A 12,271-nucleotide genomic window follows, 5' to 3' on the forward strand; every position below is an offset into this window, starting at 1 on the left:
ATAACTTCCATGTTTCCCTTCTAACTAGAGTTTCTGTCTCCAGTAATCTATTCTGCTATTTTCTAATGTCAAGCATCATTTTCACTGCTGCAAAACTTTGATATTTTGTTCCCTCCACAATGATAAAATGTGCTCTTTGACTTTTAGGTTTTTCCATTTTCTAACTTCACCCTACAGGTAGATGAAATCAGAAAATAAATGTGCTCCTGTTATGAATAAACAATCCCTGCTTCCTGTCACTCTGCGCACAGGCTCCTAATTGCTCCTAAATTAAAACCTGTCTTCCTACGTCTTCAGTTATCTCTTCCACTAGATCAGTCCCACCAGCATGTAAACATGCTGGAATGTCTCTCATCTTAAACAAACAAAAGGAAAAATCCCTCTAGAAAAACCAGCAAAGCTTCCTTTGGCCCTGTATTCCTGTCCATCTACTGTCCTCCTCCATTTTATAGTAAAACTCCTTGGAAGAGTTGTATGTTTTCACATCCTTTTCTGTCATTCTGTAGCAAGCCACTCTGATCATGTTTTTCTGCTCTGTTCTACCTGACCAAATCCAGGGGTCAATTTTCAGTTCTCATGCTACCCATTAGACCTATCAGCATGTTACATTCTACTGCATTGGAAATCCATTGCCTTAGTATGGCCTGTAATACCTATAGTATTCCACCCTACCATAATCTCACCCCTTTCTCTCTCCATAGCTCTTTACTCTCCAGCCAAGTAGACTTTTTTTCTACTTCTGTCTTTCTGTAATTGATGTATACTATCTTGGCTCATTTTCGGAATTGTGTGTTTAATTGTTTGTACCCATCTACAATTTGTAAGTGCAATTTCATTTCCAAGATTTGAAATAAAACCAGAACAACTTCCAACATGACTTTAAAAAGAAATCACCCCTTCAGAAGGGCTTTTGGTTCAGAAGGGCTATCAAATTTGGAACCCTAAGATAGACTTTACATATTTTGAACTTCAGTACATTTTACTAAGGAATATCTGTCTAATTTGTTTTCTGAATATTGAAAAATTCTTCTGTGCTTATTGGGCTTTTCGGAGAGATTAATTTTGATTATTTTACAGTGACTTTTTACATAAAATATTCTGTCCTACAGATCATTGTTTGAGAACATAAAACGTGAAGTTTTCTCTCTGATTTATTTATTTAATTTTTCGAAACAGGATCTCACTCTTTTTCCCAGGCTGTAGTGCAGTGCAGTGTTGTGAATATGGCTCACCATAGCTTCGACCTCCTGGGCTCAAGTGATCCTCCCACCAGAGCCTCCCAACTAGCTGGGACTGTAGCCACATGCCACTACACCTGGCTAATTTTAAAATTTTTTGGTAGAGACGGGGTCTTACTGTGTTGCCCAGGCTGGTCGTGAACTCCTGGGCTCAAGGGATCCTTCTGCCTTGGCCTCGTAAAGTGCTGGGATTATAGTCAGGAGCCACTGTGTCTGGCCTGATTTTAAAATTTTGGTGAAATATTGTTACAGCAGCCCAGAAACAAAAACAAATAAAATTTTGATGAAGTAGATTTGTACCTAGTAGAAATTTAAGATGAATAAATCATCAAGGATCACCATTAAAATACGAATACTACAGTACTCACGCCATTGTGGAATCATTCAGTCATATTGCAAAGATTATAGGCTAGTTTCATTGATTCTCATTAATATGATGTGTTAGGCATTATTCTAAGTAATAGAGATTGAGTAGTGACAAAGCTCCTGCCCTTGTGGAAATTATCTTGTCATGGAGAGGACATGCAATAGATGAGAAATAAGAGGTAAGAAAAATGAAATAAGGAAAGGGATAGATAGTATGCCAATAAGTAAGGTGATCAGGGAAGAGCCTCTTATTAAGGTATCATGTACAAAAATCTAAAGAAAAACAGTGTGTATATCTGGTAAATAATGTTGCAAACAGAGGGAAAGAACAAGTATAAAAGCTATTCAGGTAGCAGAAAGGAGGAAGTATAAAGAAGAGGGAAATTAAGAAAAGATAAGATAAAGAGACATTGCCAGAACCTTTTAGATCCCCTACCCCTTGAAAGAAAAAAAATTCAGTTTCTCCTCTCTTGAAAATAAAATGTATGGCATGCCATTATTGCATGGGTGCAATTTATTTTCTGTCATGTTACCAAGAAACACATCTGTATGCCCATGGGTTAATGACAAAACATTTTATTTTGTTTTTCTGAACACTAAGCGATACCCCCTGTCTTTCTCAATAGGAAAACACACACAGTATAAGTGTAAGAGGCATCAAATTTATTCCAGGTCCTCCTGGAAATAAGGATCTTTGTTTTACTTGGCGCGAGTTTTCTGACTTTATTCGAGTGCAACTAATTTCTGGACCTCCTGCTAAACTTCTCCTTATAGACTGGCCAGAACTAAAGGAGGTAAGTCACTTCATGTCTTCACTGAAAGAATTTAGTATCACATGGCTTATTACTTTCAGATTGTCAGTGGATCAGAATAGATATATTTTGTTGCTGAAGTAACAACTAACAGTTGTTAACAGTAAAAATAACAAAAGAGCAAGGTAATGTGAGTCTTCATACTTTGTTATTTGATTCATCATTGTGTCCTCATTTGTTAAAAATAAGGAGTGTAATAATTCAGATCTTAAAAACTACATTACAGAGGATTTCAAACATGCATAAAAATAAAAAGAATAGTGTAGCAAACTCCCATGTGCCAATTACCTAGTTTCTACAGTTACTGATTTTTGCCAATTTTGTTCTTTGTTCTCTTATACTAATCTAATAACTTTTTACTGGAGTTTTAAAAAGCATATCTCAGACATCAAGTCATATCCGTAAATACTTCAGTATGCCTTCCTATGCAAGTACTTAAATTTTAAATACTAATTTTGTAAATGTCTGTCAAATCTGTTGATTTCTTTTTACTGAAGTTTTAGAATTCTAATTTGACAGACAAAAATTGTACATATTTATTGTGTACAGCATATTTTGAAATATGTATACATTGTGGAATGGCTAAATCAAGCTAATTAACACACATATCCACATACTTTTTTTTGTGGTGAAAACATTTGAAATCTATTCTCTCAGCAGTTTTGAAGAATCATCTTGTCGTGGAGAGGACATGCAATAGATGAAGCAGTTTTAAAGAATAGTAACATACCATTAACTGTAGTCATCATCATACAATAGATCTTTTGAACTTAATACTCGTAACTGAAATTTTGTATCCTTTGATGGAATTCTAGTTTTAAAATGTCCAGATTTTGGCATTTGCTTATGGAATAGCAGGGCTTTAATGGTTTGTTTGTTTGTTTTTGTTTTGAAAGAGTTTCACTCTTGTTACCCAGGCTGGAGTGTGGAGTGCATTGGCACGATCTTGGCTCACTGCAACCTCCACCTCCTGGGTTCAAGCGATTATCCTGCCTCAGCCTCCCAAGTAGCTGGGATTACAGGCATGTGCCACCATTCCCGGCTAATTTTGTATTTTAAATAAAGATAGGGTTTCACCTGTTGGCCATGGTTGGTCTCAAACTCCTGACCTCAGGCGATATGTCCGCCTTGGCCTCCTGAAGTGCTGGGATGACAGGCGTGAGCCACCGCACCCGGCCAGGACTTTAACTGTTGATGTGATAGCTAACTTTGAAACAATTTTTATTTTAAAAAATTAAAAAATTTATTTTTAATAGAGGCTGGGTTTCACCGTGTTGACCAAGCTGATCTTGAGCTCCTGGGCCCAAGCGATTCTTCTGCCTCATTCTCCCAAAGTTCTGGGATTACAGGTGTGAGCCACCGTTCCCAGCCCACGTTTTCTGTAAAAGAAAATGAACTCACACAATCATGGTAGTAGGTGAATTTATCTTAGTAAAGGGGCAGGTCATCTAAGAAAGGTTAACATGCTCATGCCTTAGTTTGAGATGGCTCTTTTTCACTTGTGTGAGTTTAAAAAGCAGATAAAACTGGTTATGAGAGTGGGCTTCATAAAACACAGTTTTTAGAATAATAGTGTGACTAAAGGATTTTACTGAAAAGCCAGTGCATTTTTTTTTTCTGGGAGCACTTACAAAACATAAATTAACCCACTTTTTATACCTACTGATGCCAATGAAGTATTTGTTGATTGACTATTACCTGAAACAGTTGTATGAAACAGTTTTAATGTGGAAAAAATCTGGACACGTTTGTCCTATATCGTTTTGGGGGACAAATATAAAAAGTAATGACAGCTTGTTAGCTCAAAAATTTATTATAAGAGTTATTTGTAGATCCATAATAATCCAGAAACTTAAAATAAAACATAAACTAATATATCAGTCTTTTGAGATATGGTTATATATAGATGAGGCTAGAAAAATGATTATTTGATATCTAACTTTTCTAAGTTTTCTAATTTAATTGCTGACCCACCTTCCCCCGATAGGATCTGTGCAGAGAGGAGGAACTGATATAATACATAAACATGATGAATAGAAAAATAGATGTGTATTAATAAATACATATATTATTCTTTATAAATGAGGGAACTGGCCAGGTGCAGTGGCTCATGCCTTGTAATCCCAACACTTTGAGAGACCAAGGTGGAAGAATTGCTTGAGCCCAGGAGTTCGAGACCAGGTGGGGCAACATAGTGAGAATTTGTTTCTGTAAAAAAGTAAAAAAAAAAAAAAAAAAAGGACAAGTAAATGAGGAAATTGAAATTCTGAAATATTAACATGCCAGTATTAAAAAGTGACATTAAATGTGATATTAAAATGCTTGTGAACATTTGATTTTGGAAATTTGCTTTTTCTACTATTTTCTAGAAAACGTTATTATTAGCAGTTTGGACTACAAGTCATTTACTTAAAGATAACCTTTAAAAGTAGATAGGAGTCCTTTAAAAACTTAGACTGTCCTTTAAAGGTAGTTTGGGTAAACAGTTATTTGATTAGGAATGAAATACTGTATGTTTACATTTGGAAACTCAGCAGTTTTCAAAATTCAAGCTTTTTATAAACTTTGGCAGAGGGAACATGGCTGTAGCTGTGTAAACTTTATGGTAGAGGGACATAACTAAACCAATCTCAAGGGTCTTTGGTTTTTTTCATAATGTCCTATCCATAGCAAACTTAATTTTTCTTTCCATTTTCAGCAGCCTTTTCCCATAATCTGGTAACCAACTACCTCAGTTAAGAGTAGGGGGTAGAAGAAGCAGAAGGAACATTCTTGTTAGAGGAGAGGTGATAAATCAGTTTTTTTTGTTGTTGTCCTTTAGTTCCCTTCCATCTTTTGTAAACTTAAAATGTTGACCCAGAGGATTGGGCTTTTGTCAGGTATCTTGTTTAACACTGTGTTTCCTTTGATGTGCCCAGTGTTAGTAGGTCAGTAGGCAGATTTCTAGAATTAAACAGCTTTACATCCTAACTAGGGAAACAGCAAGAAGCATTTTAAGTCAACAAGACAGTGTAGATCATCAGTGAATAGTCCTATTTAACCAAGGGCTAGAAAGCCATGTTACTGCTTTTAATGCACAATGGCAGAGAGCTGAACATTGACTGAGGGAGAAGCTAAACTACAGATTGCCAATGCTAAATCTGAGAACCAAAGATAGGTTTCTGTTTCTGTTGAACACATTCTAGTACTTAACATAGCAGTTGCATTGTATTAGATGTTATAAGTAATCTAAAGATGATTTCAAGTGTATGCTTACGTTATATGCAAATACTGTGCAATTTTATATAAAAGAGTATCTGTAGCTTTTGGTGTCCACTGGGGTCTAGAACCAATCTCCTGTGGATACTGAGGGAAGACTGTAATGTCAGGTGTTGGTTTTTCTTTTTTCAGATCATTTATCATTTCGATAAGAGGGTCACATGATTTAGTTGGCTTTCAAAAGTTCATTTTCATTGACCAAAGAAGCCATTTGCAAATAGAACAGAGATGAATTAAGTGATTGTTATACAAATATACAAGTAATTGCATTGTTTGGCCCATATATTTGAGTGTTTCTTAAAATATTTCTGTTCTTTTCAGTGCATTCCAGTGATTAACGGAAGAGATTTACAGAACCCTATTATTGTTCAACTTTGTGATCAGTGGGATAATCCAGCACCGGTACAACACGTTAAAATAAGTCTTACAAAAGCTAGCAATTTAAAGGTAAGTTTTAAACTTCCTTACATCTTCATTTAAAATTCTGGATTTCATTTTCATGATAGTATCTTTCGCTGTCATATTGCTTCTTTTCTAAAAAATGTATTTTACATAATCTTTATTATTGCTTAGTGTAAATAAACCTCAAATTTTTAAAATTATTTTGAGGAAGTAGAGTTTATATCTTACAGTAGTACAACAAGGGGCCAACATTGTACAGTTATGGCTGTTTTAGTATTTCTTATATAGTGCTAGTAAAACTTGCATTTCAGATTAGGATGAATAAATAGATAATTAACACTGACAAAGTGAATGAAGACATATCACAGTGACCTACAGAATGGATTAAGGAACAGGCATTATTGGGAAACATACATGGTGAGGCTAAACAAAAAAAGTCATGCAGGTACCTATCCTCTACTTACCTTATGAAGAGCTACCAGATCCTGGGCAGAGCTACTGGAACATACTGGTATATTCTAGGGTGAGGCTCCTGCCCTTTATTGTTCTTTTTATGGAACAAGTATGAACATGGTCTTGTAAAGTTTGGGAACAGTCTTGACTACCAGAAAGTTCAAGATTAGGTATCATTTATTCCTATGAGTATTGAGGAGCTGCATGGGATCTAGTGGCTGGTGCAAAGTTGGAGGCGCTCCTTCTAGGGGAAAGAGGAAAAGCTGCTAGTCTTTGCAAAGTTGTGTGTGCGTGTGTGTGTGTATAATTTTTTTTTTTTTTTTTGAGACAGAGTCTCGCTCAACACCCAGGCTGGAGTGCAATGGGGTGATCTTGGCTCACTGCAACCTCTGCCTCACAGGTTCAAAGCGATTCTCCTGCCTCAGCCTCCTGAGTAGTTGGGATTACAGGCACGTGCCATCATGCCCAGCTAATTTTTGTATTTTTAGTACATACGGGGTTTCACCGTGTTGGCCAGGCTGGTCTCAAACTCCTGACCTCGGGTGATCCACCTGCCTTGGCCTCCCAAAGTGCTGGGATTACAGGTGTGAGCCACTGCGCCTGGCCATAAAGTTGTATTTGTATACTGTCTCCTCTGTTTGTTGAAGGGAATTCATTGGTCCCAGCCAGGCTGTTGCTAGGCAAGCCAGAGGGAGTTGGGGTCATAGTCAGACAATTTTGAGTATCCCTCCACATATAAAAAATAAATATAAATGTAATGGAGAAATCAGTTGATATTATGTAAAGATGATGTTTCTCTTGCAGTTATTTATAGTTCAATCAGAATCCCAACAGGGATTTCCCAGAACCTGAAAAGGTGATCTTAAAAGTCGTATGGAAGATTTAAGTGCCAAGAGTGGCTTGTTACACATGGACCTGTTTTCATAGTAATTACAGTTGGAGTTTTTAAATGAGTCTTTTAAATGAGGCTATGATATTGCTGCTATAAGACCTGAAAAGACTTACTTCTCTGGCTTAGCAGTAAGGATTTGATACCCAGATGGGAGACCTACTTTGAGAAGGATGGGTTGAGAGACAATGGACCAGAGGGTAATTGGGACAGGTATAAACATAGGATTTCATCCTATCATTTCAAGTACCCTTTCTCATTTTTTCCTCTTCAGCTATTGCTTTTCCTGTCTGCCTGTACCATTATTACCTACTTTTTAGGTTCTGTTAAGTTGAGGTGGGTTTTAGGGTTTGGGAGAAAGTCTGATTTTTCTTCTACTGTGGTCTTCAAATTCACTGTTATTCTGAATGTTTGCTTCCAGTAGAGTTAGACAATGATTATTTTCAACCCCACAATAAAGATATGATTCTAGTTTCTGGAGAACCATCTGTAAAAGCCTGAGAGACCCTTCTAAATCAGTTATTAGGAAATGTGGCCACTGATTCTTAATCTCTTGAAAGTGAAAGCTTGGTTATCACTGTGAATGTAGTATTGCAGCAAAAATTTGAGAACTGTATCTGAGTAGACATTCAAGAGAAAAATGAAGAATGAAGATAGTGCTATGATGCTTTGACTTGAGTATGTGTGTACAGTATATATTTCTCCAGTGCAGTCCCCTTTACCTGCCCCAGCTTTAGAATATACCTTCAATGTTTGTGTAAACAAACTTCATTTGATGTATCAGTGATATTGAAACAGTGAACTAGAAATCTGCAACTTAGTCACTGAAATACATTAAATTCTAGTGAAATTGATGAAGATGAGTGATTGTTATTCTACTTTGGATTATATCATTACATACTACATTATTCCAACTAGTTCAGATTTTTAAAATTTAGATTTTAGAAGTATGCAAATACTGCTTTTTTTAAAAAAAAATAGGAATAGAGGGAAAGAACATTGTAATGGAAGAAAAGAACTTGATTGATCTCTAGAATTTTCTAATTAACCATTTTGTTTTGTTTTGTTTTTAGCTCATGCCTTCAAACCAACAGCATAAAACAGATGAGAAAGGCAGGGCTAATTTGGGAGTATTCAGTGTTTTTGCTCCTAGGTAAGAACCAAAAGTTTGATAGTTGTTGGTGTTACAGAGATTCGTTTTTCTTACTGCTTGCCGAAGTTACAAGTAATGACTATCCTTCTGTTTAATGTTAGGCAAGAGTTGGGACTGAATGGAAGTTGAGAGGTTTTTCTAAGAGTTGAACTTTGCGTAAATTGTCTTAGAATTTTTAGGTTATTAACTAATGTAATTTGAACCCCTCTCCTCTTTTGTTTTGTTAGGGGAGAGCATACTCTTCAGGTTAAAGCCATCTATAACAAAAGTATCATAGAAGGACCTGTAATTAAATTAATGATTCTTCCAGACCCAGAAAAACCCGTTCGTCTCAATGTTAAATATGACAAAGATGCATCCTTCTTAGCAGGGGGTCTTTTCACTGGTGAGTATTTCACATACATACATAAATCTATAATGATAATTTGCTTTGTACGTTAGTGGAATAAATTGCTTATCCTAGATTTTTAGCACAGTAAAAAATCATGCTCATAATAGCCTTTTTAAAAAAAAAAATAGCCTCTTAAGTGGCAAAGAAAATATATTTGACTTAGCAATGCCTACTCTCATTCCCATGTCTTGCATTTATTTTAATGTCAAGAATTAACTGAAAGTTCATACATAAACTGATAGGCTGAGGTAATTAATTCAGGTGGTGTTTGTACATTCACTGAATTGTGAAATTGTGTAAAAGAAATAGGAACTAAATGGTGAGAATTACGGAGTTATGCTCTACTAAATATTGTGTTGTGATCTTAAACCCATCATAACTAGAATCATTTAGCTTAATTTTAGTGAAAATATATCACATAAGCATTTATGATTAAAGATATTTCAGAACAGCAAACATTTATTAAATACTGCTATGTTAAAATACTATGCTGTGCTCTGAGTTACAAAAACGAATAAGACAGTTTTCAGTATGCTCAGTCTAATGTAGGAGACAGCGAAGCAAATGATTTCAATATCATGTGGCATATGTTAAGTCAATAGGAAATTAGTTTTTGCTTTACACAAATAAGTTTCTGGAAGACTTCTGTTTTCTTAAAAGGATGAATCCCTGTACATAGTTTTAAGTAGTGAATGAAGCACCTCAAAGTTTAGATTTAAAAATTTTTAACAATAATTTTTAATAATTAAGTTACATGTATACATAGCTTTTTTTTTACTTTATAAAGTAGACTATACCGTATATAAAGTTTTAAATCTATTTCAGGGAGATCTATTTCCTGTGATTAAAAAATTAATAACAGGTGCCAAATGAATGTTACAGGTGGTAAATATAATGGGAATATTATATATATTGATCTTTTGGCTATTGTATGCTATTGAAAATCATACAAGAAAGTAAATATTCTGTTCTTGGAATACATAAAGCATATCGTGCTATGACCAATTGGCCTAACTCTAAGTTGCTGAGCATACATTCTAGTCTTTTTGGTCTTGTGTGCTAGAATTTATACATTTCTTCATCAGAATTGTATTAACATTTAAATAACGTGTGCTTTAAACATTTAAATGAGATGTTTGCTTTAAGGCATAGAATTATTTAACCATATCCATTAATTGAACTAGAAAGAAAATAATTTTTTAATGTTTACCATGACAGATTTTATGATTAGTGTTATTTCTGAAGATGACAGTATCATTAAAAATATTAATCCAGCACGTATTTCCATGAAAATGTGGAAGCTGTCTACCAGTGGGAACCGACCCCCAGCAAATGTGAGTCATGGGAAGCATTTTTTGAAGTTAAAAATAGTTCTTACATTTAACTTAAAACTAAACCTCATTTAATGTAAATATATAATGTTCTATAAATTTGAGAAATGGAAGTTAATTTACATCATTCCTTGGGGTTAAAGAAATTACATCAATGTATGTTTCAAAATTAAAGGTTGATGCTATTGAAAAAGAGTAGTCTACATTGTGATTTTTCTTAACATTTTAAGATGCCTACACATTAAAATTATTTCATCTGAAGGACAGTAGCACAAGGCAGAAGCTATTAAATATGAGGGGATAATATAGAAAATGAGATAGTAGAGAGGATTGATAGACTGCTTGAAAGAGAGTGGAGAGAGAGTTAGAGGGTCTAGAACAGTGCTGTCCAGTAGAAAGATCACACCTGGTGTGTCTGCTTTCTAGTAGCTACATGTAAAAGCTAAAAAGAAGTAAGTAAAATTCTAATGTTTTTAGCCTAATATATCAAAAGTTACCATTTCAACATATATTCAGTAGTTTAAAAATTATTTCTGGGATTTTACGTTCTTTTATCTTACCAAGTCTATGAAATTTGGTGTTTATTTTACACTGTATATCAGTTCAGACCAGCCACATTTCAAGTGCCCAGTAGTCACACGTAGCCATTGGCTACCATATTGGATAATGCAGATCTGAAATAAATCTAAAATTGGGAACTAAAGTTTATCAGTGCCCTGATATAATAATCTAATTCAACATTTATGGTTCATTTTAATCATTGGTTTTGGAAACTATCTTGCTTAATTAATCCTGAATCTTTGCTTGCTTAATTTAGACCATCAGTCCAATCAAGTTGGTATTATCTTAAAATAATATCACCATAAAGTTCTATTGTGTGTCTTTTAATAATGGGGTGTCTTTCCACTGTCACTAATCTCACATTGTACCTTACATGTATTATGAAGATATATACATGTGTATATATACCTGTATGTTTATAAATGGAATCCAGATACACATTCAGTTTAGGTATATAATAAGCTTTCCTCCTAAGTATACTATGTTAAATTTTGTCATTTTCCCCTCTCCCCTTCTCTCCTACTCCCCTTTCTAGGCAGAAACATTTAGTTGTAATAAAATAAAAGATAATGACAAGGAAGATGGCTGCTTCTATTTCAGGTATTTCTCAAAACATTTCATATTTTGAATACATATCTTGTTACAAAGTAATTCAACCCTGGAGATACCTGTGGGCTCACCTGAGGAAAAGTAATTTATGATCAAATACAAATATTAGTGTCTCTAAATTTTTGTCAGTTTTTTGGTGTGTTTTCGTTTTTAAGCATTAAATTGGTTTTAAGCTTTGTAAATTGTATTTGCTTTTGAAACTATCGAAGCCATCAGAAGAATTCTTTTATGTTGTCAGCGCACTTTATAACTTTTTATTATATAGGAGGTTTCTATAAAGATTAGACTGGCTTTTAACATTTCTGTGACTTTGAACATGTTGCTGCTTCATTCTGGACCTCCATTTTCAAATCTGAAAAGATTATGTCTTAAGTTTCTTTAAAAATCCTTTATCATCAACAGGGTCAAAATGCTCATTATATTTGTTCAGTGCTTTTTCAGACTAACTGGTAAAGGACCAATCATGCAAGCTGCACCCCTTACCTCTTCCAGTTATTACCGTCTTCCTTCCTGTTGTGCATGCCACGCACACACTCATGTAGACACACATGCACACACCACAAACCCTCTCCTGATTTGGTCTTATTTAGAGTTCCATTTATCTTAGCATATATCTCTATAGTCTCTGATTTAGTTGTGCCCATTTTTGAACTTGATATACAATTATTTTCCTTTGCATATGACTTCTTTCACTCAGCATCATGAGATTCTGTGGCATATAGCTATAAATTCATTCATTTCCATTGCTGAATAGAAGTCCATTGTGTGAACACACTACAATTTTCCATTCTGTTAATGGCTATTTGCA

At 34.8% G+C, this 12,271-nt stretch overlaps 1 protein-coding gene across 4 annotated transcripts in view; it reads left to right on the plus strand.

Moving 5' to 3' along the window:
* SMCHD1 (structural maintenance of chromosomes flexible hinge domain containing 1) overlaps positions 1–12,271 on the plus strand; it is a 154,010-nt gene that overhangs the window by 90,183 nt on the left and 51,556 nt on the right. For all 4 annotated transcript variants that reach the window (XR_004029653.1, XM_030810685.1, XM_030810687.1 and 1 more), the window contains 6 exons: positions 2,231–2,398; positions 5,996–6,121; positions 8,492–8,571; positions 8,799–8,956; positions 10,181–10,296; positions 11,390–11,454. Coding sequence is in view for 3 of the 4 variants with exons in the window: in XM_030810685.1 (XP_030666545.1) it covers positions 2,231–2,398; positions 5,996–6,121; positions 8,492–8,571; positions 8,799–8,956; positions 10,181–10,296; positions 11,390–11,454 (713 nt within the window). In the remaining variant the exon portion in view is untranslated. The remainder of the gene's footprint in view (positions 1–2,230; positions 2,399–5,995; positions 6,122–8,491; positions 8,572–8,798; positions 8,957–10,180; positions 10,297–11,389; positions 11,455–12,271) is intronic.

The sequence above is a fragment of the Nomascus leucogenys genome, chromosome 4 (assembly GCF_006542625.1).
Source record: "Nomascus leucogenys isolate Asia chromosome 4, Asia_NLE_v1, whole genome shotgun sequence".
NCBI classification, from domain to species: domain Eukaryota; kingdom Metazoa; phylum Chordata; class Mammalia; order Primates; family Hylobatidae; genus Nomascus; species Nomascus leucogenys.